Source organism: Neovison vison, chromosome 5 (genome assembly GCF_020171115.1).
Source record: "Neovison vison isolate M4711 chromosome 5, ASM_NN_V1, whole genome shotgun sequence".
Taxonomy (NCBI): domain Eukaryota; kingdom Metazoa; phylum Chordata; class Mammalia; order Carnivora; family Mustelidae; genus Neogale; species Neogale vison.
Window position 1 is genome coordinate 14,717,552 of NC_058095.1, and position 26,703 is coordinate 14,744,254.

Below are 26,703 nucleotides of genomic sequence, written 5' to 3' on the forward strand. Positions count from 1 at the left end.
GAGCTTGGGTGCCTTCCTTCTTCCCTCTCCTAATCCAAATCATGCTTTCCCAAAGCTCAGGATATGGTAGCCCCCACCCCACATCTTTCTTTCCCCTTCCCTCCAGACCAAGGATGGTAAGTACAGGCAGACCCACTGCATTCTCTTTTCTCGTGCCCTGGCAGACATCACTAATCAATCACAACAGTCTTTTTCCACCCAGGCTGGCTGCAGCCTGGAGGGTATCCACCTGCATCTCCACGCAGCCCATAGCAGCTGATCTAGGTCAGCCCTTAAGATGAAATCCGTCTGCCACTCCTGCTTTAGGGTTGCTCCCACCAGGCCCTTCCTCTTGACCCTCAGGGCCTCGAGCACATTCATATCTGACTTCTGTCCGCCTCGCCGCAGGACAGAACCACCTGAGCATAGCCAGCTGTGGTTCTCTCTGTCCCCATAGGCCGACGCCATCCAGTTCCGGAGCTTGGGCGCAGGAGGTGATTGAAGGCACTGGGGCACTGGCCCCACCAAAGAGGACCTGGTGGTTTGCTGTCCGTCCCGAGGGCAGCCCACCCCCTGCTGGGGAGAGTGGTGCAGGCCCAAGGGGGGATGCTCTTGTGTCCAGCACCTGCCCAGGCCTTACAGGCACAGTTTCCTGTCCCGACAGGGCTTGCACGTCGGCCCCCCCGGCCTGGCCCCAGGGCAGACAGGAGGTGAGTAGCAGACAGCAGGCCCAGGGCCTGGTAGGCGCCCAGCCCCCAGGGAGCGGCACACTGCAGCCTCGCAGGCCACCTGCCACCCTCCTGGCCGCCGAGCCCAGGATGCGAGGATGGCAAGCTCATCTCTGCCCACCCTGGTGCCTCTGGGCCCTGAGTGCCTGCGCCCTTTCACCCGGGAGTCCCTGGCGGCCATAGAGCGGCGGGCGCTGGAGGAAGAGGCCCGGCAGCAGCGGAACAAGCAGATGGAGATCGAGGAGCCTGAAAGAAAGCCACGCAGCGACCTGGAGGCTGGCAAGAACCTGCCCCTCATCTACGGGGACCCCCCACCCGAGGTCATCGGCATCCCCCTGGAGGACCTGGACCCCTACTACAGTGACAAGAAGGTCTGGACCGGTAGGGTTTCCTCTCCCCGCCTGTCCATTGTCCATCTGTCTGCCTGTCCCTGGGTCTCACAGCTCCCTCTCTGCCGCAGACCTTCATCGTCCTTAACAAGGGCAAGGCCATCTTCCGCTTCTCCGCGACGCCCGCCCTCTACATGCTGAGCCCCTTCAGTGTCGTCAGACGTGGCGCCATCAAAGTGCTCATTCACTCATATCCTGCCCAAGCGGGGCGTGTGCCGGGGCAAGAACGGGCTGGGGGCGGGCAAAGCCAGGTGCTATAGGCGAGGAGGCCCTCCACCCACCTCTGCTCCCACCTGCTCCCTCACTTTCCTTGACCCTCCCCTGACGCTGTTCAGCATGTTCATCATGATCACCATCCTGACCAACTGCGTGTTCATGACCATGAGCAACCCACCTTCCTGGTCCAAGCACGTGGAGTAAGTCTCTTCCTTCCTCCTCCTCAGAGGCCCCCTCCCCACACCCCACCCTGTCTGGGACATAGCCCACCCCAGGGGTCTGAACTCTGAGGGTGCCCCGTGTGGCACTGCTCTTGTCTTCCAGGAAGACACACACACTCTTACTGTCCCCCGCATCAACACTGCCCCCCCGGGAGGGGGTGCACACTGTCACTTTCACCAATCAACCCCCCGGGCAGCATATTTCATTTTTGTGACCTCCCTCCTGGGAGGTCCATCATGGCCACGCCTGGCCCTAGCCACCCTCTCCCCACCAGGTACACGTTCACGGGGATCTATACCTTTGAGTCCCTCATCAAGATGCTGGCCCGGGGCTTCTGCATTGACGACTTCACATTCCTCCGGGACCCCTGGAACTGGCTGGACTTCAGCGTCATCACCATGGCGTAAGCAGGGCCTGGGGGGCTTCCCAAGGCAGAGGAGTGGGAGAGAAGGGGGCCAGGCCTCAAAGGGGGAAGCTGAGTGGGCTGACCCTCTGGGGTAGGGGGGGCTGCAGGGCTGACGGGCAGGTGTGCAGTAAGCTGCCTCATCCTAGGGGATGCCATGACTGGGGTCTGGCTTGGAGGCTCTCCTGATGCCTCCTCCATGTGCCACCATGCGCCGTGTGCCACGACACGTGGCAGTGCTGGACCCCGATCCCATGGGCCTCACACACTGGGAGAGCTGAGCTACCCAAACCCCACTCCCATCAAAGTTCCTGCACTGTCTTTCCAGCTCTCAGGGCCCAAGAGGAACCTTGGGGTGTCTGACACGGCCTTCCCTCTACCCCCTGTGGTAACCCCAACCACAAGAATTCCTCAGGAATCCTCATTCTGGGCCTAGAGGAGCTGTGACTTCTGCCCTCATTATCTGCTCCTGACTCTGACACAGTCTTCACCCCCACCCCCTGGCCCAGGTACCTGACGGAGTTTGTGGACTTGGGCAACATCTCAGCCCTGAGAACCTTCCGGGTGCTGCGGGCCCTGAAAACCATCACAGTCATCCCAGGTACTGGGGAGGTGCAGGGACCACCTGCCTGGGCCCGCAGGCTTCCCCCCTATGCCCAGGCCTGGAACCTAACACTCAGGTCCAGGAGGCTGACCCTGGACAATGCTCTGACACCAAAACCTGGACATAGTCAGGGGGCCCCATGGCCAGGGAGGAGAAGGAGCCAGAGGCTGAAGGATGGGCGTACAAGAAGCAGCAGAGCAAGGTGGTTAGAGCACAGACTCTGAGCCAGATTTCCTGAGCTCAAGTCTCATCTCCACCACTTTCTAACTTTGACCTCAGACAACTGGTTCAACCTACCTATGACTCAGTTTCCTCCTCTATAAAATGTGCGTGATAATAGTCCCACTCATTGGGGTGTTATGAGGATTAAGTGCGCAAGGATGTGTGTTAAATGAAATGGGCAGCTGGGCAGAGCAGAGAACTCAACCTGAGAGAGACAAAGGGAATGAGCGATGGAAAGTCCCAGCCCTGAGAGCTTGATAAGGAACACGCCACATAACCACTGAGCAATGAGGCCAGGGCAATTCCAAAGTAATGCATCAAGAAGTATGAAGTAAATAGAATCCAGATCACCCAGACCCTCAAAAAAGCATGTGGAGAAACCGGACAAGCTTCATAAAAGACAGTCTGAAAAGAGACGGACCCTGGGAGGAGGAGGATTAGGTCTAAATGCTGGAAAGCACCATCATTTTCACCTCATCCAACACCCGCAAATGTGTCTGAGGAAAGTGAGACCCTGACAGGCCTTGGGAGGGGAAATACTTCCTGAAGGCCACACTGCTCACTGGTCACTGAGTGAAGGCCAGAGTACATTTCCTCAATGCCAGGCTTCCAGCATCTTCCCAGCTCAGAGAGTTTTGATAAGGCGGTGCTGAGCGCCTGTTTTCTGCATCAGGATAAGAAAAGGAAATGAAATGATATGGAAGTGAGAAACACTCTGAATAGGCCCAAAGAAGAAGTTATGGCTTTTCCATAAATGATGGGACTCCCTCTCTGGAAGTTTGTAAGAGTTTCTATGCCTTGTCTGTCCAAAGGGTCAGGTTGCAATAACATCTCCAACTCAGTCTAGAGCTGCTGTTCCTTGGGTATGAATAGGCATTGTAAGAAAAAGGGTTCTGTTGTCAAGTAAGTTAAGGAAACATGGTATTAAAGTGCGTTTGTTTCTACAGGACTTGTCAGAGCCTTTGTTAGAATAATCTACAGTCATGCTCCAAGACCAAAATCTAGAACTGAGACTTGCCCAAACATTTATTGAACCCCTTCTTTTTTAAGGGCACAGCTGGGGAGATCAGTGTTGTGTAAAACAGTTTGGGAGTGTTGACTTGGTGACATTTATTCAACACCGCCATGTGCCTGTGTGTTGTTCTATGAGTCAGGCAACAACCTGGAAAGTCCTCATAGTGCATTCTCCTCATGGCCGAGACTCTGTGTCATTCAAATGCTCCATATCTTGGATGTGATGGGAGAAGAGTGGGCTCATTTGGGAAGGCTTCAGGGTAGTGGTGCTCCTAGTAAGTCAAGCCTTGAAAGAGATGTGGTAGGCAAAGGCCTGAAGGGGTGATGAGAAGGAGCTTTCCACCTGCCCATCCCCTACTCTCACCCTCCCTCTGGTCAGGGCTGAAGACGATTGTGGGGGCCCTGATCCAGTCGGTGAAAAAGCTGTCCGATGTGATGATCCTCACCGTCTTCTGCCTGAGCGTCTTTGCTCTGGTGGGGCTGCAGCTCTTCATGGGAAACCTACGGCAGAAGTGCGTGCGCTGGCCCCCGCCCTTCAATGACACGAACACCACGTGGTACGGCAATGACACGTGGTACGGCAATGACGCTTGGTACGGCAATGACACGTGGTATGGCAACGACACGTGGAACACCCATGAAAGCTGGGCCAGCAACTCGACCTTTGACTGGGATGCCTACATCAGTGACAAAAGTAAGAACTCACCCTGGGGAGGCAGGGGGGAGTACTCCTTCTTCAACCCCGCCCCTGGATTTCGGCTGTAGCCACACCTGCTCATCCCTCAGTCCAGCTACCCGCGCAGGTGTGTGGGAGCTGCGCGCATGCGCACGCCTGCGCGCATGCGCCCCATCCCGCCAGCTCTCTGTGCCCCTACTGCATCGCGACTACTCACCTCACAGCCGAGGTGCGGAGCTGACACGGCGGGCGACTCAGCTCCCTGTTGTCTATCTACCCAGAGACCTTACGGGAGGGGCAGGGGCAGCCAGAGAGCCTCCTCTTGGTGTATGTGGTGGATACAAATGTGCCCACAGGCGTGCAACGGGTGCGTGTGTCCACAGTGTGTCCACGTGGGTGACATGTTTCCTTTGTGGCCTCTGACTCCCAAAGGGAACTACTATTTCCTGGAGGGTGCCAATGACGCCCTGCTCTGTGGGAACAGCAGCGATGCCGGGTGAGTTTACAGGGAGGCGGGAAAAGGTGTCCGAGGGATGTCGGAAGTCGGGAACTGATCAGGGACAAGGACGTGGGGTGGATGGGAACGTAAGAAAAACCCGTGGACGTGGAAGGAACCCTTCCGCGTTTGGGGGGCGCAGACAGAACTAGAGGATTTTTCCTCTTGGGATTCCCCGACTGTCCCTCGGCTCGAGTTCTCTTCCCTCCCTAAAGCCAACACCCCGTTTTATCCACAGGCACTGCCCCGAGGGTTATGAGTGTATCAAGGCTGGGCGGAACCCCAACTACGGCTACACCAGCTACGACACGTTCAGCTGGGCCTTCCTGGCTCTCTTCCGCCTCATGACCCAGGACTATTGGGAGAATCTCTTCCAGCTGGTAGGACTGCCAGTGCCCTGCCTCGAAGCCCTGCCTCGCAGCCCAACTGCCACCTCCCCGTCCCCCACCCCAGCCTCCTCAGGGCAGGACCTGAAACAAGGCCCCCTCCTCTCTGAGAGCCCTCTCAGGGCCCCAGCAGACAGCTTCTTGGAGGCCTCTGACACTGGGGACCTGCCACATCTGAGGCACAGCCTTTACTTCCTTCTCCACCTTTGCCTTAAGCGCTGAGATCTGGGCCTGGAACAGACCCCCAGGCCTCACAGCAACCAGTAGGGTAGCTTAGAAATTCAACATGGCCCCAACACAAGTATTTAGCTTCTACTGTTTGTATAGGTAGGCAGGTGGCCTCTGGAGCAGCAGTGCCTTCTGGTTCTTGGTAATGTGTCTAACACGGATGATATCGATGATGATAATAATAATGGCAACTATTATTTGTTGAGCTTGTATTAGATGCCAGGCACAGCAGCAACGGTAGGATTCAAGTTGACCCCAAAGCCCATGTTCACCATTTTTAAAAATTTTCTTTTATCCTGGCTCTCTGACCTCAAGATATCTGTCTCTGGTCCTCAGGGCTCTCTGAGTCAGGAGACCAGGAAAGTCTGGGTCTCAAGTGTGTATTTTGAAGTTACCCAGAATGTGGCTTAGCCTGCCAAAGATGGCTATCCCCTGCCTCAAGGTCCTCAAATCACCATGCTCTGTGAGCGACCCTCCTTGTTTCTGGACAATGGGTGTGTGGAAAGGGGTGGTGGGTGAAAGTAGGCAGGGGGCCATGTTACACTCCCTCTCCTTCTCCCCCTCTTCCCAGACCCTTCGAGCAGCTGGCAAGACCTACATGATCTTCTTTGTGGTCATCATTTTCTTGGGCTCCTTCTACCTCATTAACCTGATCCTGGCGGTGGTGGCCATGGCGTATGCAGAGCAGAATGAGGCCACCCTGGCCGAGGATCAGGAGAAAGAAGAAGAGTTTCAGCAGATGTTGGAGAAATTCAAAAAGCAGCAGGAGGAGCTGGAGAAGGTCTGGACTCAGGGAGAGGAGGCCAAGGGTTCTCCTGGGGAGGCTGAGAGTGGGGGAGAGGCATGGGGTAGGGGGCTGCAAGGCAGGGTGAGTATAAGGCCCCAGGCTGGGGGCTTCGGTGGGATGAGAGGTATCCAGGCAGTAGAAAGAGTATTCTGCAGCTCTCTGCCTCAGTTTCCCTATGAACAGCAAGGGATCTGAGGAGTTAAACCTGAAGTAACCTTCCAGCTCAAATATCTGTGGTCTTGTGATTCTTTCTGGGCAGGATATGGGTCCATGCTGGGGGAGAGGTGGGTCCTGGGGAGGCCCTGGGGTGCAGCCCATTGCCTCACCACTGCCTGAAGTGTAGGGTTTGTCAAGACTTCCAAGAGTGGGGGGTCTTCAGGGATGAAGGTCTTCAGTCATTTCAGTTCCTACCCTGTCAATCCCATTACCACCAAGGTCATCCCCCAACCCGCACCAGGCTCAGCGCAGGACAAGAAGAGGGGTCCGATCCTAAAGGACTTGGAAAGAAGCTCTCTGAGAGTCTGTTAGTCCATCCACCAGGCTCTGAGATGGACTCTGTGCCCACCACCCTTGCTGATCCACAGGCCAAGGCTGCCCAGGCTCTGGAAGGCGGGGAGGCCGATGGGGACCCAGCCCACAGCAAAGACTGCAATGGCAGCCTAGACACCTCGCTTGGGGAGAAGGGCCCCCCACGGCAGAGCTGCAGTGCAGACAGTGGTATCTCAGACGCTATGGAAGGTGAGTGCTTGACACCCCTAAGGCATCCTATTCTGCTTGTCCTGCCCGTTAGGCCACTCAAACTCTTGTGGTGGGGGGCAGGTGGGGCCTGGCTGGGCCCAGCTTTAGAAGGACAGTAACTTAATATAGGCATCGAAGAAACGGCTGGGATAAATATAGTCCTGGCTTAGCCAGGCCCAGTTCTGGCTGCAAGGCCAGGATGCTGTGGGAAGTAGGGGTTTCCAGGAGGGCCTCGGGAGTTGCCAAGACAATGGGGAAGAACAGGAGGATCATACTAACGAGGAAGGCCCAGTGTTCTAGAAACTGGAAATCCTGCTCCTCATATGTCTTCTGAGCAGAAACTAAAGGCCAAAGGCCAAACTCTGCCCAGGTAGAGGTCACAGATTCCCGCAAATCCCCATACTGTCCTACAAGTGTCAGGGAAAGAACAGGATAAGGTAACAAGGGCAGGGTGGATAGACACGAACACGGATGGATGGATGGATGGTTGGATGATTGGATGGATGGATGGATAGGTGGGTGGGTGAGAAGATGGGTGGATGGATGAATAGATGTATGGATTGGCTGGAAGATCAATGAATGGGAAGAGACGTGGGTGTATGGAAGAATGAGAGGAAAGAGGGGAGGGAGGGAAAAAAGAGGAGGGAGGAAGGAAGGAAGAATAATGGAAATCCAACATGGACGAGATCTGGTCCCCTTCTTAGGTCCCACTCCCCTTCCTTTAGCCAGGAAGGACTGGGAGGGGCTAGAGGACTTTGAAGACCTCTAGAGGACACTTTCTCACCTGACTTTATATGACAGGCATCCAGGGATCTGTCCCAGAGCATGCCCCAAGGGTCCTCGGTGTCACTGGCTGAGAAAAGCACTTAACACTACCCTGGCTGGGACCATTGTGAGAAGTTTTGGGTGTCAGACACTGTTTGAGTCACCTGAAGTGACTTGGGGGTCACCAGTTTGGGAGTAGGGCTGTTACTATCAGACTAGAATCCGCAGCCTTTGAGAGGTCCCAATTAGCTAATCCGGGGGGGTGTCCCAGTCGTGTACTTGAACCCAGGTCTCCATGGGACTTCTCCAACTCTTTCCTCATCTAGAGATGTGGGACACTAATAGCACTTCTCTCATAAATTTCTGGTGGTAATGAAATAAGATCCTGCTGAGGCTGAGGACTCCCACCGGCAGCGGAGGCCTTCAAGACCAGCAAGAAGGGCAGCTTTATCCATGGGCCTGACAGAGCTCCTGGGCTCTAGAGCTGGCGGGGCAAGAACAGGGGATGTTTCCAGAAAGCCACTCTGGTGGGAAAGGCTAGACTGGCTGGGGACAGCGGAGGGGTCAGTTTTGCTGACAATGGGAGGGAGAGCCCTCTGGGGGATCCTTGGTTTGCTCTGAATGACACTGGACAGCCCCAAGTGGAATGGGACCCAACCCTCTGCAGGGGCCTCCCACCTCTCCCTGGGGACCCTCAGGCCCAGCCCAGAGATCAGGGGTCTCCTCTGCCAAAGATCACAGCCACGGACCATGGGCAGAAGGTGGGAGTCACTGGGGGGCAGGCTTTGTGAGGTATGCCAAGAAGGCCCAGCCTGAGGCAAGGCATTAAGAGAAGGACTCCAGGTAGGGCTGGCTGAGGGGGTGGGGGTTTGAGGGTGGGAGCATTAATGGGCGGGGCTTTGGGGGGGTGGGACATTGAGGGGGTTGGGGCATGTGGGTGGGGCCTCCAGGGGCAGGTCTTGAGGGCAACCCACCTAAAGGCAGGCTTAAAGTAGGCTTGGCTGAGGGGATATATTTGAGATGTGAAATTCAAGGGGCAGGCCTGGAAGGTGGGACATAAGGTCTGGGTCAGGGAAGGAGGACACGGGGCCTGGGGGTGCTCATCAGGTGTGTTTCTACCCTACTCCCAGAGCTGGAAGAGGCCCACCAGAAGTGCCCCCCATGGTGGTACAAGTGTGCCCACAAAGTCCTCATATGGAACTGCTGCACCCCATGGGTGAAGTTCAAGAACATCATCCATCTGATTGTCATGGACCCCTTCGTGGACCTGGGCATCACCATCTGCATTGTGCTCAACACCCTCTTCATGGCCATGGAGCATTACCCCATGACAGAGCACTTCGACAATGTGCTCACCGTGGGCAACCTGGTAAGGAGGGGACAGGGAGAGGTGTCACTCCCAGGCAGGATGAGGGAGGGGCCACCTGGGATGTGTGAAAAATATGGGGCACTACTGGGGGCATACAGGGACAAGCTGAGCTTATTCTCCCAGCATACGGGGGACAGGAACTGAGCTATAAGGGAGGTACATGGGGTGATGGATGGGAGGTGGAATTTTTTAGGGTATGTGGAGGCAGAGAGAGTGGGGATAAGGTGCTAGACATTTCAGGATCAGGATTCAGGGTGTCTGAGGTCCAGGCTATGCCCTGGATGGAGGCAGAGGTGGGGGTGGGGACATGAGTGACAGGCCTGTACCTTCAGAGGTTGTTGTGGGCCTAAGAGGGACCAAGGGACCTGAAAGTGGGAGCATATGGCCCTGGGTACTGAGGCCCAAGAGGTGCCCCAGGCATAGCCCCCCACCTCCAAGCCCACTGCCCACTACCACTTCCCCCAGCGTGGCCAGGCCTGCTCCCTGCAGGCCTTTCCTGCCTGGCTATTGTTGACACACACTGATCCGCCTGCTTATCCCTGCCCATTAGGAGCATTATCACCTCGTTTCCAGCCCCGGTGGAGCCTGACAAAGGGAAAAAGCTGCCTCATCCTCCAGCCCTGCCCCACCCTTACCCATTCCCTTAGCATGTTTCCAGATGACAAATGGGCGAGATGCTCCCCCTGACCCTGAGGGTGAGGAGAGCCCAAGGAGAACGAGATGTGGGGGCCTGTGGCAGTACGATGTCGGTGGCATGGGCATCAGACCCTGGGCTCCCAGCCTGTGAGGCAGGCACGTCTATCCCATGGATCTGTCTGAGGCAGCCAGGCCAAACTGGGCTGGGGGGGCAAGGGTGTGCCCTGGGCTTGCAGTGCAGCTGCTGGGCCATGCGTGATGGGCCCAGCTTGCCACCTGCCCGCCCCCTGCCTACCCCCTGCCCGCACTCCATTGCTGTCTGGGCACCTGCTATGGCCAGGGACAGCTCCCAGGCAGGGTTCAGCATGTGCCTGGGCAGGCTGTAGACCAGGGCAGCTGGTGCCCGGCAGGAGGGGGGCTGTGCTCAGGGAGTTTTCAGAGGCTAGGCAGCCCTTACACCCCTGTGCCTGGTTTATGGAGGGCAGCTCTGGCCTTCTCCTGGATCCCTGGGCTTGCCCCTTTTGGCCCCTACCCTAGACTTCTAAGTCCACCAAGGTTTGCTGAGCTTCAGGACCCCTGCCAGTCAGGGTAGAGAGGGTAGGGTGTAGAGACAGGAAGACTGAATTTAGTACCCCAAGACCTGGGTTTGAGGTCTGACTCATTCCCATGTGGGTGGCGTGAGCGAGCACTTGCTGCTTATCTCTTGGAGTCTCAATGTTCTCATTTCTGGGACAAGGGACCATTGCTCACAACTATGTAGAAATTGGCATCATCTCAGTGAGGTCATCACATCAACCACAAAGTGCCATATGAGTGCTATATACTATGACTGGGGTGAGGCCACAAGAAGTGAAGTGACTGGCCCATGGGCACAAGGGCAGAAGCAGATGGGTTCAGGTGTCTCAGGGTGGTACCCACTGTGCCCTGGGGCGGGACCATTCCACTCTTCACACACACATGCATGCACACCTGTAGGTCGCGGGTACCACTGCGTGCCCCCGCTCAAGGCTCTGCCAGAAGGTGGGAGTCGGGGGACTCCCCAGGCCCCATGCAAACTGAGACTCTGTGATGTGGACCCCCTCACCCCACCCCACAGGTCTTCACCGGCATCTTCACAGCAGAGATGGTGCTGAAGCTCATCGCCATGGACCCCTATGAGTACTTCCAGCAGGGCTGGAACATCTTCGACAGTATCATCGTCACCCTTAGCCTGGTGGAACTGGGCCTGGCCAATGTGCAAGGGCTGTCCGTGCTCCGCTCCTTCCGACTGGTGCGTGAGGCCCTGCGGCCAGGCTGAGGAGGGGCCGGGTGGGGGTATGCAGGGGGATGGGAGGAGGGATCCCCAAGAAGCCACTTGTGCATGCCGCTCCAACACTCAGAACCTTCCTGACTGGAAATGGGGAGAAAGAGAGCCCCCTCCCTTACCACATAGGGCTACCAGGGACCAAAATGATAGCCCCGGGAGCTGACATTTGGGCTTGACTCCCAGGGACCTGGGTGACAGTGGAGCAGAGACCATATTGCAGACCTGAAGGCTGGGGCTCGGGAGGCTCATTAGTAGTAGAATCGGGAGTCCGGTTTAGGATCCTTTCCACCACCCCATAGGAACACTTCTAATTTTTCCAAATTTTATTACGGGACCTGTCCTTCATCCACAAACATATAAAGTATACTGAAATCTGTGTGCCTACACCCACTCCAACGGCCATCAACATTCCAACAGCCATCAACATCTCTCCCCTACTTTTTGTGGGGGGGGGGAGCATGTGAAAGCAAATCCTGACATAAACGGTCTCCGTAAATACTTCAGCCTATATCTTTAAATGATACAGCTCATTTCTTTTGAACACATAAAGAGGATGAGGTGATCGGATAGGAGGATTCCCATTTGACAGAGCGGCAGACCGAGGCCTCAGCTCACTCACGGAGCAGGGATTGAGTTGTTCCGGAGAGTTGTTTCTCCTGAGGATGGGGCTCCTTCGGGTCAGGCCGGGTGCGGGGAGGGGGCTGGGCCTTACTAGCGCCTGCTGTCCGCCTGCCCCCAGCTGCGGGTCTTCAAGCTGGCCAAGTCGTGGCCGACGCTGAACATGCTCATCAAGATCATCGGCAACTCGGTGGGCGCGCTGGGCAACCTGACGCTGGTGCTGGCCATCATCGTGTTCATCTTCGCCGTGGTGGGCATGCAGCTGTTTGGCAAGAGCTACAAGGAGTGCGTGTGCAAGATCGCCACCGACTGCAGCCTGCCCCGCTGGCACATGCACGACTTCTTCCACTCCTTCCTCATCGTCTTCCGCATCCTGTGCGGGGAATGGATCGAGACCATGTGGGACTGCATGGAGGTGGCCGGCCAGGCCATGTGCCTCACTGTCTTCCTCATGGTCATGGTCATTGGCAACCTAGTGGTGAGTTGGGCCCGCTGGGTGGCTCCTCTCCCCCCCACCCCACCACTGCCAGGAAACCCAAGCGGAACATGTCACATTCAATTAAGTCGTTTAAATTGGGCTGTCTTTCCAGGGCCTTTGCCCCATGCAGTTAAGCTGGATGAAATACTGCCACTGGACTGTAGTCTGTCTCCCCCACCCAAAAGGGCAATTTTAAACAGTTTAACACTGTGGCTCTCCAATTTTAACCTGCTTAAGAATCACCGGGAAGTTTCTTAAAACCCAGATAGATTCCTGGCCCCACGTCCCCAGAGTCTGATTCAGCAGCTTGGGGGCCAGGGCCTGGGAATCTGCCTTTCTAACCAGCACAGCTGTCACAGGTCCAGAGGCGACACTGTGAGTAGTACTGTTGAAACCTAGCATTTGGGGCAAAGTAACACGACAGCTGGAGGCAGACGCACACTCCAGGCCTAGCTCCGCTGTCATCTGTGTGACCTTGAACGAGCGACTGCTCTGTGGTCAGCTGGGTGCGGGAAGGTGGCACGCGGGGTTGGCTCCAGGACTCCAGGGCCTCTTGTCCCTCCCTCACCCTCTCACCCTCTTCCGTTCCTGGCATCAAGCCCCGGGAGTAGGGAGAATCCAGAGTATGGCATAAATGGCCTTCATCCTGCCGCTTTCTGTGGCTCAGGGCTTCCCTGTGGGGCTGGTGCTGGGGAGGAGCCACAGGGGGCCCCATGATGAGCAGGGGTGCGGGCTGCCGTCACACTGACCAGCATTTCTGTGTCTGGGGCCCCAGGGTGGCCTGTGTCCACACCCTGACACCACAATTCCTGCCCTGCTCAGGGTGGGCAGCACTCCTGCTGGTGTGGAGCCTGGTGCCCAGCTGCCCCCATGGCCGACGCTGCCCTGGGCAACGGGGGTGGGAAGACGCACGTCCCTACGTTCCACAAAGGCCGGTGGAATCCTTGAGCTGCTGGGTCAGCACTTCTCAGATATCGCTAAGCTCCGGCTGGGGCGGAGCCGTCCCACTCCACTGAGGTCCTGAGCCCCCAGGGACAGTTAGGCAGGAGAACCCCAGGGCCTGGGGTGTGGGGGAGAGAGAGAGAAGATGTCCCAGCAGAACGGGGATGGGATGGCGTGGGTAGCTAGCTCTGAGTAGAGGCTTGTGAAGGTAAAGGTTAAGCACCCAGCACGACTGAAAGGGTCTGCAGTGGGTTTCTGTCTGTACGTGGGTAAACTCAAAAACATCGCAAGCCCCTGCTTTGCCACATACTGACTAGGAAACCCTGAGACATTATTTAACCATCTCTCTGGCCTCAATTTTTCTCACATGGAAAATGGGGGTGGTGACGGTGGTGACCCACTTGAGCACATGGTCTGAGCACCCAGTAAAGCACTTGGTCTACAAGGCAGGGCCGGGTGGGGGGGCTGCGGAGTGGTGGTGCAGGTCTCTGTCATAGGGGTCACCCCCACTTTCCCCAAGGACTGGGCTCCTGCCTGCGCAGAGGGCTTTCCCTGCCTTATCCCTAATGCTCTCCCAACCCCGGGGAGGGAGGTCACGTTGGCACCGAGCTCCGAGAAGCCACTGCCGGGGACCACACAGCTAGTGTAAGACTGAGCCCGGACTAGAACCTGAGTCTGCGTCAGTAACAGCAGGGGGGGGTGAGAATGACAGCGTCAACACGGGCAGTAACGACAGTGACAGCTGACCTCCATGTGCATTTGTCCAGCATTCTGAGCGCCTTCTGTGTGTCTATCTCTTGATGCTCACCATTGCGTCAGGGGGACGTGCTGTTTCATCTCTGCTTTTTAGACAGGGAAGCAAAGGTTCAGGGAGGGAGGCTAGTAACCTGCACAGAATCAGAACCCAAGCAGTCTAGAACCCTTGCACTGCCTCAGTGTGCTGTCACACAGGCGTGTCACTACACACACACACACACACACACACACACACACACACACCACCCATACCCCTTCCCAGCCCAGCTCTGCCTTGATCTGCCCTCGCTTGGCTCAGGGGGAGTAGAGCAGCCCAGGGAGGCGGCACCAGCAGCTCCTTGGGCACTGTCCCCGCCTACTGCCCCCCCAACCCAGGCTTCCTGGAAGCCAGTGTCTGTTAGAGGGCACTGGAGGCATCCTGCCATTGAGTGTGGGGCCCCATGCCCCCTGCATTGTGGCACTTGGGCACTTGCTCTGGGTTGCTGTGAAGAAGAGGAAATGATGAGGGCATAGGTAACCCACCCCTCAGAGCCCCTGGGGGAACATGATGTTCATTCCCCTTCCTCCCAGTCCTCTTCCCCACGCCTTGCCTGACGCAGCTATTTCTGTCCTAGGCAGGAGCCGTGTGCAAACCCTGCTGACCCAGAGAGCAGCTAATTCCCATCTCAGATGTGTTTCTGAACACTGGATGCCTCCCCACCCACCCCGGCAAAGGGAAAGAAAGACCCATAAATGTTGGTTGGGGGCAAAAGCAGAAAAGCAGCTAGAGGACAGGGAGATGGGGAGGAATGCCCCCCGCACACACCTTCTCCCTAGTGTGTGTATCTATAGAAATACGTACTTTAAAGGCATTCTGCTAACATGGTAGTTAAGGTGATGATAAAAAAGGCCTTGGAGGAGTCCTGGTGAAACCAGGCCATGAGAGCCACATGGAGAAGTCAGCCGAGGGTGGACGTGTACAGGCTCCCCTACTCCTTCTTGTCCACTTACACAACCAGCCCTGTCCTTAGGTGCCCAGAGTAAGTCCTGGCCCTACCTCCAGCTGGCAGGAACCAGGACCCCCCACTGCAGCTGGGCTTCACTGTCCTCTTTGTTCCCTGGGGAAGGGAGACTGGTGGAAGGCAGAGCTACCAGGAAGCTAGAGGCACAACCTCTGGGGCTGCCATTCACATTGTAGTCTAAATGAATGATGTCTTCCAAAGTTATGTAATGACTGGACACCTGGTTTCTAGTCCTGACTGTGTTGGATGTCTCAGGGCATATCCATCTACCTCTCTGGGACTTAGTTTCCTTATTAATAAAATGCTGAGCTGACCTCAGAGCTAATCATACTCTTCCCTATACCTTATACCTTCTGCCCTTGCGCACATGACAGCTAGCATGTTTTGATTGCCTACTGTGTGCTTTACTTACGCTGATCTTTCAATCTTCAAAAAATGCAAGGAGGTGGGTACTAGAACCATCCCCATTATACCCATGAGGAAACGGAGGCACAGAGCAGTGATATGATTTGCCTCAGGACACCTCACTAGTACACCCGGCTTCAAGGCCAAGCAGCATGGTTTCAAAGCCTGCGCACCCCAGTCTCTACTACCACGCAAACCCACCACACTGATCTGGTCAAATGTCTGTCTCTACTAGGTTAGCGCTTCCTGACATCACAGTGGGAGAGGCTCAGCAATGGTCTGTCTCTGGAAAATAAAGCTGGAGACTGGAGGGGTAGACCAGTATTAAATCTTTCAGCAGGGAAATGGGAGTGGGAAGAAAGCCAGGTAGAGCAGGGAATCCCAAGGAGAGAAAAGGGGGTGACTAGCCAATGCCCTTCTCAGAGCAATGGGGTACGTTGCTCTGAGCACCAGGGAGCACAAGCTCTATTAACAGACAGGAAAAGAAGGCTCAGCTGATTCAGGGTCCCAGTAAGTCCTGAAAACTCAGAAACATGAGCCCTGTTCTTTGTTCTGCCTTCCCAAGCAGCGGAGGTGGAGGACAGAGTCCTAGAAAGAGTCCTTGTCACCCAATGGGCCTCCCCAAACCCTTTCTCTACCCTCCCCAAACCCTTTCTCTGCAGACTCCTGGCATGTGCCTAAGCCTCAACTTCTCTTTCTGCAAAGTGGGGCCGATAGGAATGCTCCACCTCCCCAAGCAGTTGTGAGGATTCCATTAGGTGATAACCCTTCAAATGCCCCCATGTGGTAGGTCTGATCTGGAGGCCTGGGGCCCCTCGTGCCGGCTGAAGGTGGCACCCTCAGCGGGCCCCTTGAGGCTGAGCTCAGGTACCTCCCAACCCCTGCTTCCCAGGTCCTGAACCTCTTCTTGGCCCTGCTGCTGAGCTCCTTCAGCGCTGACAGCCTGGCTGCCTCCGACGAAGATGGCGAAATGAACAACCTGCAGATCGCCATTGGGCGCATCAAGTGGGGCATCAGCTTTGCCAAAGTCTTTCTCCTGGGACTGCTGCATGGCAAGGTCCTGCGCCCCAAGGACATCATGCTCAGCCTCGGGAAGCCTGGGGATGCTGGGGAGGCCGGGGAGAGTGCCCCAGAGGACGAGAAGAAGGAGCCACCGCCCGACGAGGATGACAAGGACCTGAAGGACAATCACATTTTGAACCACGTGGCCCTGGTTGACAGTTCTCCCCCCAGCATCGAGCTGGACCACCTCAACTTCATCAACAACCCCTACCTGACCATTCATGTGCCCATCGCCTCCGAGGAGTCCGACCTGGAGATGCCCACGGAGGAGGAGACTGACACGTTCTCAGAGCCTGAGGATAGCAAGGTGAGCCCATCACAGCACCCAGCTTGAGGGGCCCAGGGGTCAGATAGACATGGCTTCAAATTTTTGTGTGACCTTAGACAAGTCACAAATCCTGAGCCTCGGTTTCTCCATCTGTAAAATGGGCGTATGGCACCTCTCTCAGGGCAGGGCCGGGAGCAGTAGGTAAGATGCTGTGTATAAGCACACAGAAGGCTCTCTGTGCATGGTGACTGACGATTAACCAGATGGGCCCTGCCTGTCCTTGCCCAGTGTCCCTTCACTCTGGCTCCGCACCTCCACTTGGGCCCCCTCTCACCAGCAGGTGGTGCTCTTGGACAGGATGTTCCTATCTGTGGCGCCTTAGCTCCAAGGTTAGGACCCAAGATGACCCTCTTAAGGCTCCTCTGAACTTGAAGGCCCTCCGGTTATCTCACTGGAGCTGGTGCCAGCCTCCCAGGGTGGGCCAAAGTGCTGCGTCTGGACTGGGGACTCTGAGGGGTGGAGGGGGTTGGGGGGCCTCGGGGGCTGGGTACAAGGAGAGCAGAGAGCTGGGCAGTCTCAGCAGTAGCCCTGACCCACCCATCCAGGAGATGCCCCTCCTCCTGCCTCTTCCCAGCAAGGGTGACAGAGGGACTGGTGGTCACCCCAGGAGCTCAGGCTGAGGCTCCAGGGAGTAGACTCTGAGCTCCAAATCCCATCCTCCAGCTCTGGCAAGGGAAGGACTAGTACCTCGGGTAGGGCAGGGCCCCCTCCCCATCTCCACCATCTCGGCCCTGGGCCTGGTTGGGCACTGCTGGGCACTGGGGTCTCAAATAATTTTGCCCTGAAAGCTCTTGACTCCTTATTCCCCCGATATGTGTCACGCTGACTTACCAGGGGGCCAAGTGCCTGCCAAGCTATAAATACCCAGGGAAATGTGGCACCGACCTCGGTATGAGGAGTGGGGGTGGGGGAGGGCAGGAGAGCACCCAGGGCCAAGGCTCCGGGGACTCTCAGGGGGACAGACAAGGCTCCAAGGGTGATTGTGGGAGTTGGGACACACAAGCAGCGCAAATGGCTTAGTGGGTGCCCTGGCTGACCTAATGCCTGCCTCGGTTTCCTTTTCTGTCAGCTGGGCACAAGGGGACCTCCTTAATTTTCCGGTGCCAATCTGGATCCAGAGCTGTCCTCTCCATCTTCCCATTCAGGGACCTCAGCTCCAGCCATGAAGGGGTTCCCTTGAGGAGGGAGGCTAGGGCCAAGAACCTGGTTCGGGACAGGGAGGGGCCTGGGCAGGCCAGACATTCGCCTCCCCATTCTTGCCCCACTCCCATCGGGTTCCCTGTGCCCCAGGCTGGAGCTTCTGCTGGGGAAAGTTTTTCATCCTTTCTGGGCTCCTCAGCCCAGCAGACCCTGGACATGGGAAGGCCCAGATCTTGAGGACATTGTGTGCAATTCCCTGCGGGCTTTGGCAGCCCCGGCTCCATTTTGACCCCTTTCATGCTCCCTCAAAAGTCCCTTCAGGCCTCTTATTCCTCCACTTCCCCAGACTGGCTCAGCCACCCCCCAGCCTCCTCCCTTACCTGAGGCCCTCACCTGCCTCCTCCTGTCCTCACCATCCCTTTCCAGGCCTCGGCCCAGCCCTGCTCCAAATGAAGTACGTGAGGGCAGGACCATAGCTGCCTTGGTTGCTGTGGTTCTGCGAAGGTCACGGCACTGGCTCCATAACCCGGGGCTCAGGGAATGAATGAGTGCTGAATGAATGAGTAGGTCAGCTCTACCCCCTTTCTCCTCTCCCTTCTGGTCCCCCATCCTGACCTCCTCCGTTCACCTGGTGGGAGAACACAGGATTCACGTCACCCTGTGGTCCCCTGCAGAAGCCAGTGCAGCCACTGGATGGGAATTCCTCCGTCTGCAGCACCGCCGACTATAAGCCCCCTGAGGAGGACCCTGAGGAGCAGGCTGAAGAGAACCCCGATGGGGAACAGCCCGAGGAGTGCTTCACGGAGGGTGAGGGCGAGCTGTGTGCCTGCATCCCTACCGCCTCCCCTGGTGCCTCCCCCAGCCCAGCAGCCCCTGGAAGGGACGGACCAGGCCAGGGCCTGGGGTGCAGGTGACATCCCGGCCCAGCCCCAGCCACCTGCCTCCTCGAGGACATCTCAAGACCCTGTGCATCACTGAGAGCAGGCAGAGCCTCCCCTCAACCCCCCATGCTGCCCTGCCCTGACACAGCCTGGGGGCAATACAGCCCCAGGGAGGGGCACCAGAGCCCAAATGCCTCCCAGCCCCTGACTCCCTGAGCCTCAGGCATGTGCGGTAGGTGCACACCAGGCCCTGCGGACTGCCGCACAGAACCCCCACCAGGCCCTGAGTGTGACCCAATGCTTGGGAGGGGCAGGTGCTCTGGAATGGCTGCTCTAAGACTATTACCCTCCTCGGCTTCACCAGCAGAGAGAGGCCAGCCGGGCCCTGCAGGAGAGAGCCCTGCACACCCCCTGCTGCACCCAGGGCCTGGGCTGGGTAGTGTGAAGCCTGGCAGGGAGGGGTGGGGAAGATGGGCTCAGCCAATCTCGGGAAGGGGGTGGGAGCATGCTGCCTGCAGGTCTGGGGCCAGCCCCCAGTCCTGTGATGTGGTACCCTTGCCCCCTTCCCTCCCCCAGCCTGCGTGCAACGCTGCCCTGTCCTCTACGTGGACATTTCCCAGGGCCGCGGGAAGATGTGGTGGACGCTCCGCAGGGCCTGCTTCAAGATTGTCGAGCACAACTGGTTTGAGACCTTCATCGTCTTCATGATCCTGCTCAGCAGCGGAGCCTTGGTAGGCACACCCTGGGGGGTGGGTGTGGGCAGCGGCAGGTGACAGGCCCAAAGGAGGCCCTCCTGGGACTCCCTTCTTTTTCATACCATGGGAGGGATGAGACCTGGGTGGTCTTGGCCCCAGAGAACCCTAAAGGGACTAGCTTGTGCTTGTGGGATATGATGCAGAAAGTGTTCATTTCCCTAAAGCGACAGGCAGGGTGCAACTCTGTGTGCACCCCCAGTGACAGGTGGCGGCCAGGGCAGAGATGGGAAGGCCCTGGGAATGTTGAATGAGGGGGTGATCAGGGCTGAACATGTGTCACAGTGCAGGCCCCCAAGCAGGTGACTGAGTGTTGCCCCTGGGGAAGGGCTGCTGAGCGGCTTCTCCCCGTGGGGAAACTCGCTTGCCCCATAGGCCCCACAGAGTCTGGGAAATGCCAAGAGCCTGGCCTCGGCCTGGTCCCAGCCCAGACCCGGGGAAAGCCATGGCAGTAGACTGGGTGGGGGATGGGGATCCTGCCCCGGCCTCTGTGGCTCTGGCCACCCCCAGCCATGCTGGCATGCCCAGGCCTTTGAGGACATCTACATCGAGCAGCGGCGAGTCATCCGCACCATCCTGGAGTACGCGGACAAGGTGTTCACCTACATCTTCATCCTGGAGATGCTGCTCAAGTGGGTGGCCTACGGCTTCAAGGTGTACTTCACCAATGCCTGGTGCTGGCTGGACTTCCTCATTGTGGATGTGAGTGTGCCCCACGGCCAGATCCCATGGCACGCCTGGGGCAGAGGAGGTCCTGCCGCCCTGACCAGCCCACTCTCCCTCTGCAGGTCTCCATCATCAGTCTGGTGGCCAACTGGCTGGGCTACTCGGAGCTGGGACCCATCAAATCCCTGCGGACGCTGCGGGCCCTGCGTCCCCTGAGGGCACTGTCCCGATTTGAGGGCATGAGGGTGGGTGCCCAAGGGGGCTCTGAGGAGGGCTAGGGTTTGGGAGAGCAGCCACCGCAGGGCGGGGTGCAGTGAGCACAGGTCTGTACTCCAGCCACCGCTGGGGGAGGAGAGGCCGGGGACTCTGGGCCCTGCTGAAGGCCAGATTTGAGGACCCTCAAGGGGCACCCAAATGCCCCTTCTACCGCTCAGCCCCTCCTTAGCTCATCCCTGTCACCGCTGGGGGGCAGCAGAGGCTGCATCAGCTCCCAGGTAGGGCTCTTCTTCCCTAGAACGGAGGAAGAAGGGAGGCAGGCCCGTAGGTGTCGAGATGTCCCTCCCCGGCCTCAGACCCCAGCCCACCAGAACTCTGTGACCTGGACAAGCAGGCAGGGCCTGGGCCTGGGCTCTGAACCTGCCCACCCTTCCATCAGGCCCTTGAGAACAGAAGTGACAGTAAATAATAGAAGCTTTGGCCAAGACAATTGGGACTTCCCCAGCCAAGAGAGGTCTGTTGGGAATAGTAAGACCCACTCCCAGGGACAGATGTCTGTGAAGCAGCTGGTCGCAGGCCAGCAGGGCCCTCAGCCAGAGGGGCTCCCTCCTGTTCATGCAAGGGGCCAGCCAGTGCTGGGTCCTCCCGCCTCAGAACCAGGGACTCCTCCTCCCCGAGGGCAGATGACCTGCCCATGCAGCTGGCTGGTGCCCCGGCCAAGAATAGAGCTATACCCCCGGCATCACCAGGTCTGTGCCGCCCACTCTGTCTGGAAGTCATGAAACACCTTCTCCTCAGAAAAGGACGATTCTCAAGATTAGGCCAACCCGACAGAGTGAAGCTAGCCTGGACAACCAGGGCTGGGGGTGGGGCACAGGGTCCTTCTGCTTTGAAGACCCCGATGGCTTCTTTTCTGTATCTGTGGCTCTAATGCTAGGAACGGATGAGCAGGGGCCCGGGTCACGGGGGGCTGAGTTTCCTATGGGGGCCAAGAAAGGAGTGTTTGTCTCCTGCCTAGTGACCCGTGGCCAGGCTGCTTCCAGAGAAGCCTAATGCCCTGACTCTGGGCTGATAGCTCCAGCCAAGCAGAGAGCCCTCTTCAACCACTAGGCCAGCAGCACCCCAACCCTACTCCTCACTTCCCCACCCCCACCCCCAACATAGAGCCCAGCAGACTTCTCCCCCAGGCCTGGCTCAGAGCGACTCTCCTCCAGGAAGCCTTCCCTGAATAACCATGCCCAGCCCTGTCTGGTCCCCTTAGTGTAGGTGGGGAGCCCTGTCCCAAAGGAGCCTGGGTAAAGATCTGGCAACAAGCCCTCACCCCGGCCCCCCAGGTGGTGGTGAACGCGCTCTTGGGAGCCATCCCCTCCATCATGAACGTGCTGCTTGTCTGCCTCATCTTCTGGCTCATCTTCAGCATCATGGGCGTCAACCTGTTTGCCGGCAAGTTCTACTACTGCATCAACACCACCACCTCTGAGAGGTTTGACATCTCCGAGGTCAACAACAAATCGGATTGTGAGAGCCTTATGCACACAGGCCAGGTCCGCTGGCTCAACGTCAAGGTCAACTATGACAATGTGGGTCTAGGCTACCTCTCCCTCTTGCAGGTGGTAAGTGTAACCCGCTGCCCTTGCACTAAACTGAGATGGAAGTGCTCCCAGATTCTTACCGTACCTGCACCCACTGCTACTCCTCGTTAGGAGCCCCCCCCTGCTTCCGGTGCGGTGGGACCCTGAGGTAATATTTAGACCTCTCTGGTCTCTATGTGATGCCTGCCCTGTGGGGCTCTGGGGAGGACCAGGCTAGGGTGAGGAGGGAGACTCATGGATGGTAGAAATGGGAAGCAGCTCCTCTCTTCAAACCTAACCACACTCTCCCAGGCCACCTTCAAGGGCTGGATGGACATCATGTATGCGGCGGTGGACTCCCGGGAGGTGAGTGGGGCTCACCGAAACGTGGCTGGCAAGCAAGCCAGGGGAGAGGGTGCAGATCAGAAACACAACCATCCCCGGCCCCATGCCATGTCCTGAGGAGCCCCCAAACTCAGCAGCCTGAGGGGTAGAAGGGTCCACCTCTGGGTCCCAGGATGCCCTTCCTGCCAACAGTGAGATGGGGAGCAGGGAGCAGCCAACATGCCCCCCAACCTCTCCGTCCGTCCCATCCCATCCCATCCCATCCCTGTGGCTGTACCATCCTGTCCTGTCCTGTGGCCTCTGCAGAAGGAAGAACAGCCCCAGTACGAGGTGAACATCTACATGTACCTCTATTTTGTCATCTTCATCATCTTTGGGTCTTTCTTCACCCTCAACCTCTTCATCGGTGTCATCATTGACAACTTCAACCAGCAGAAGAAGAAGATGAGTATCCACCCACCCTCCCTGGGCTCTAGCCTCCCTCTCTTCGCTCCCCCGTCCCTTCATATAGTCCCACATGCCGCCTCAGCCCCTGCTGTGTGGTGCCGGTCGGATGACAGAAGCGGCAAGCTTGGGTTCAGACCCTCCCCAGCGACTCTGAGAAAGTGACTTGGCCTAGGCTATGAGCCAGTGCTGGTCCTCTTCCACACTCTGTCTGTCACCCTGCTCCCCTCCATCCTTTCCCTGGACCCTGCAGACCCCCCCTTCCCCTCCCTCCCTCAGCCCCTATCTCTGGCCCCTCCAGGTCCCCTTGCTGGTGTGGGGGCTGCTTTAAGGGTGGTTCCTGAGGTGGGGAGGCCCTGAAGACACAGGAGAGGGGCCCTCAACCTTACCGGCACCATCCCATTATACTTTGGAGGGAAAGACATCTTTATGACAGAGGAACAGAAGAAATACTACAATGCCATGAAGAAGCTTGGCTCCAAGAAGCCTCAGAAGCCAATTCCCCGGCCCCAGGTACCAGCCCTCTGAGCCCCTCCTCCTAACAGCCTGGATGAACCTTCCACCCAAGGGGGCCGATGGGGACCAAATGCAGGCTGCCCCCTGCCCACAAGGCAGTGTCCCTAATGTGAGGCTGGGGCCACCTGTGGTGAGGCTGGGGCAGCAGTGGCCTCAAACCCCAGCCACTGGTTTGCCCCTCACCTGGCCTTGCACAGCCCGCCGTGTCTGCCCATCCCTTTAGGGGGAGGGAGGCCCCTAGAAGTGGGCAGAAGAGGATGTCCAGACACCCTCCCTCGTGAGCAACAATTCAGGAGCAGGAAGAGAGGTTGCCGGGGGAACCTGAGGGGAGAAAGGGTCCTGGAGGGAGGAAGCAGCCCATGGAACCCCCAGAACATCCTGTCCGGACAGGTCTCCCCTCCCTGCCATGGCCGACTCTACCACGAGTTCTGACACCCCTCTGTCATGCTGTGTGTCACCCCATGCCCCCGGCCTGTCCACACCATGTGGGTCCTGACCACTGCCCCCACATACACCCCCCACACCCTCGCACCCCTCCCCGTGCTGCAGAACAAGATCCAGGGCATGGTGTATGACTGCGTGACCAAGCAGGTGTTCGACATCACGATCATGATCCTGATCTGCCTCAACATGGTCACCATGATGGTGGAGACGGACGACCAGAGCCAGCTCAAGGTGGACATCCTGTACAACATCAACATGGTCTTCATCATCATCTTCACCGGCGAGTGCGTGCTTAAGATGCTCGCCCTGCGCCAGTACTACTTCACCGTGGGCTGGAACATCTTCGACTTTGTGGTGGTCATCCTGTCCATCGTGGGTGAGTGGGGCCAGGCGGGGCAGACCCACCCAGGGAGGCCTGTGGCTCCCATCCTTGTGCTCACACACCTGCCCTTGCACCTGGAAAGCTCGCACACGCATGCACACGGACACACGTGCATAGGCTGCTGGCGTCCACACCATGCCCAGAAAGCACACGGGCCAGGCTCACAGGCAGGATGTCAGCTGCACACCCACGACACGCTTCTAAAATCATTTGCCCCATCAGTAGATACACACTCAGCTGCCGAGGTGCCTAGTGGAAGACAGATGGTTCCAGCATCCGTACACACAGAAGTGCACAAACATATGTCAGTATGATAGCAACTAACCACTTATTGATCATTTACGATTTGCCTGACACTGTGCTATCCCAGGAGGTTGGTGCTGTTACCACCTCTGCTTTACAGGTGAGAAAGGTGAGTCACAAACAAGTTAGGCTCAGAGTCACACACAGAGCTGTCCTCCCTCTGTCTCACCCGGGGCTTCTACAAACAGCCTTGGGAGTCTGCTTACCCTCAACCCCATCAGCCTGGGCATATCTCACCTCCTTCCAGCTGTGTCAGGGTGGAGCAGAGCTCCCACGCCCAGGACCCTGGAGAGCCCAACCTCATGGGTCAGGCCATTTAGGCTGTGCTTCTCCTGCTCCCTTCTGGGGAACAGCACACCAGGCCAGGCTCCCTCGAGCCCCACATGCCCTCCCACCCACCTCCCCCCTGCACCTGCTCCCTGACCCCACCTCCCACCCCAAGGACAGAGCTCCTCACTCTTGCTCCCTACAGGCCTTGCGCTCTCCGATCTGATCCAGAAATACTTCGTGTCACCCACACTGTTCCGAGTGATCCGCCTGGCCCGGATCGGGCGTGTCCTGCGGCTGATCCGGGGGGCCAAGGGCATCCGGACTCTGCTCTTTGCCCTCATGATGTCCTTGCCTGCCCTCTTCAACATTGGCCTCCTCCTCTTTCTCGTAATGTTTATCTACTCCATCTTCGGCATGTCCAACTTTGCCTATGTCAAGAAGGAGTCGGGCATCGATGACATGTTCAACTTTGAGACCTTTGGCAACAGCATCATCTGTCTCTTTGAGATCACCACATCAGCCGGCTGGGATGGGCTCCTGAACCCCATACTCAACAGTGGGCCCCCCGACTGTGACCCAACACTCGAGAACCCGGGCACCAGCGTCAGGGGTGACTGTGGCAACCCTTCCATTGGCATCTGCTTCTTCTGCAGCTACATCATCATCTCCTTCCTCATCGTGGTCAACATGTACATCGCCATCATCCTGGAGAACTTCAACGTGGCCACCGAGGAGAGCAGCGAGCCCCTCAGCGAGGACGATTTCGAGATGTTCTATGAGACGTGGGAGAAGTTCGACCCCGATGCCACACAGTTCATCGACTATAGCCGCCTCTCGGACTTTGTAGACACCCTGCAGGAGCCACTGAGGATCGCCAAGCCCAACAAGATCAAGCTCATCACGCTGGACCTACCCATGGTGCCGGGGGACAAAATCCACTGCCTGGACATCCTCTTTGCCCTCACCAAGGAGGTCCTAGGCGACTCTGGGGAAATGGACGCTCTCAAGGAGACCATGGAGGAGAAGTTCATGGCCGCCAACCCCTCCAAGGTCTCCTATGAGCCCATCACCACCACCCTCAAGAGGAAGCACGAGGAGGTGTGCGCCATCAAGATCCAGAGGGCCTACCGCCGGCACCTGCTCCAGCGCACGGTGAAGCAGGCATCCTACATGTACCGCCATGGCCAGGATGGTGGCGGGGATGGTGGCCCCGAGAAGGAGGGCCTGATTGCCACCACCATGAGCAGGATGTATGGCCAAGAGAATGGGAACAGCAGCGTGCCAGGCACGGGTGAGGACAGGGGCTCGACGGGGGACTCCGGATCGGCCATTGGGCTCACACCCATCAGCCCCTCAGATGCTGCCCTCCCTCCCTCCCCACCCCTGGGGCAGACAGTGCGCCCGGGGGTCAAAGAGTCTCTCGTCTAATAGCAGCAGCGAGGTGGCCCACTGAGCCTGGCACAGCCCCCCCCAAAACCCTCATGGTGCCTGCTAACTGAGGGAGCAGGCTTCGAGTCTGTGGCTCATCGGCTCCCTGGCTGGGACAGGATTTGGCCACACTGGGGCTGATCCCCCAGGCCGTGGAAAATGGGAATTGCACTCGGAGACCACCCTGGGCCTGAGGCTCTCCCCGCGTCAGGGTTTCTCATTTCAAGTTGCTCTCACCTCCTCGTGGGCCCTGCTGCCTCTCCTTTTGGGGGAGATCAGAACATCAGAAATCTCTGCCCCCCACATTGGGGAGGAGTCAGCCTACAGTGGAGGGATGAGCTGCCCTCCTCCACCAGAGTCTTAAGGGCTATAGGCCTCTCCCCAGGAAGTGGCTCAGGCCCCCCAGGCCTCTCCCGGATAAAGATGTCTTAACCTCAGAGAGCAGACTCCTGAACCAGAGCCTACCAGCCCTCCCCTGCCTGGGATACAGCTACGTCCTTCCAGACCACAAGTTAACTGGAGAAGAGAAATGTCACTGGTCCACAAGTGATTCCCTGAGTCTGGTTGGCCACTGGATCCTGATGCATCTGG

General features: G+C 57.7%; 1 protein-coding gene across 1 annotated transcript; it reads left to right on the plus strand.

Moving 5' to 3' along the window:
- The first annotated feature begins 805 nt into the window (after window positions 1-805).
- SCN4A (sodium voltage-gated channel alpha subunit 4) lies at window positions 806-26,112 on the plus strand. The gene is made up of 24 exons (XM_044250363.1): window positions 806-1,078; window positions 1,168-1,286; window positions 1,423-1,512; window positions 1,809-1,937; window positions 2,447-2,538; window positions 4,157-4,471; window positions 4,886-4,949; window positions 5,188-5,329; window positions 6,135-6,344; window positions 6,935-7,088; window positions 8,984-9,222; window positions 10,955-11,128; window positions 11,904-12,260; window positions 16,257-16,733; window positions 18,569-18,701; window positions 19,352-19,506; window positions 20,056-20,229; window positions 20,316-20,438; window positions 21,744-22,022; window positions 22,293-22,346; window positions 22,632-22,769; window positions 23,178-23,282; window positions 23,835-24,105; window positions 24,887-26,112. Exons 1-24 carry the CDS (start codon window positions 806-808, stop codon window positions 26,110-26,112), a joined length of 5,493 nt encoding a protein of 1,830 aa, XP_044106298.1.
- The last annotated feature ends 591 nt before the right edge of the window (window positions 26,113-26,703 follow it).

What these genes read in the sequence shown, in the direction of transcription:
- SCN4A (XM_044250363.1), top strand. Translation starts at nt 806, where the DNA reads ATGGCAAGCTCATCTCTGCCCACCCTGGTGCCTCTGGGCCCTGAGTGC. An exon ending in TGCCTACATCAGTGACAAAA is followed by an intron (nt 4,472 to 4,885) that starts GTAAGAACTCAC and finishes TGACTCCCAAAG; the next exon opens with GGAACTACTATTTCCTGGAG. An exon ending in TGCTCAGCAGCGGAGCCTTG is followed by an intron (nt 19,507 to 20,055) that starts GTAGGCACACCC and finishes TGGCATGCCCAG; the next exon opens with GCCTTTGAGGACATCTACAT.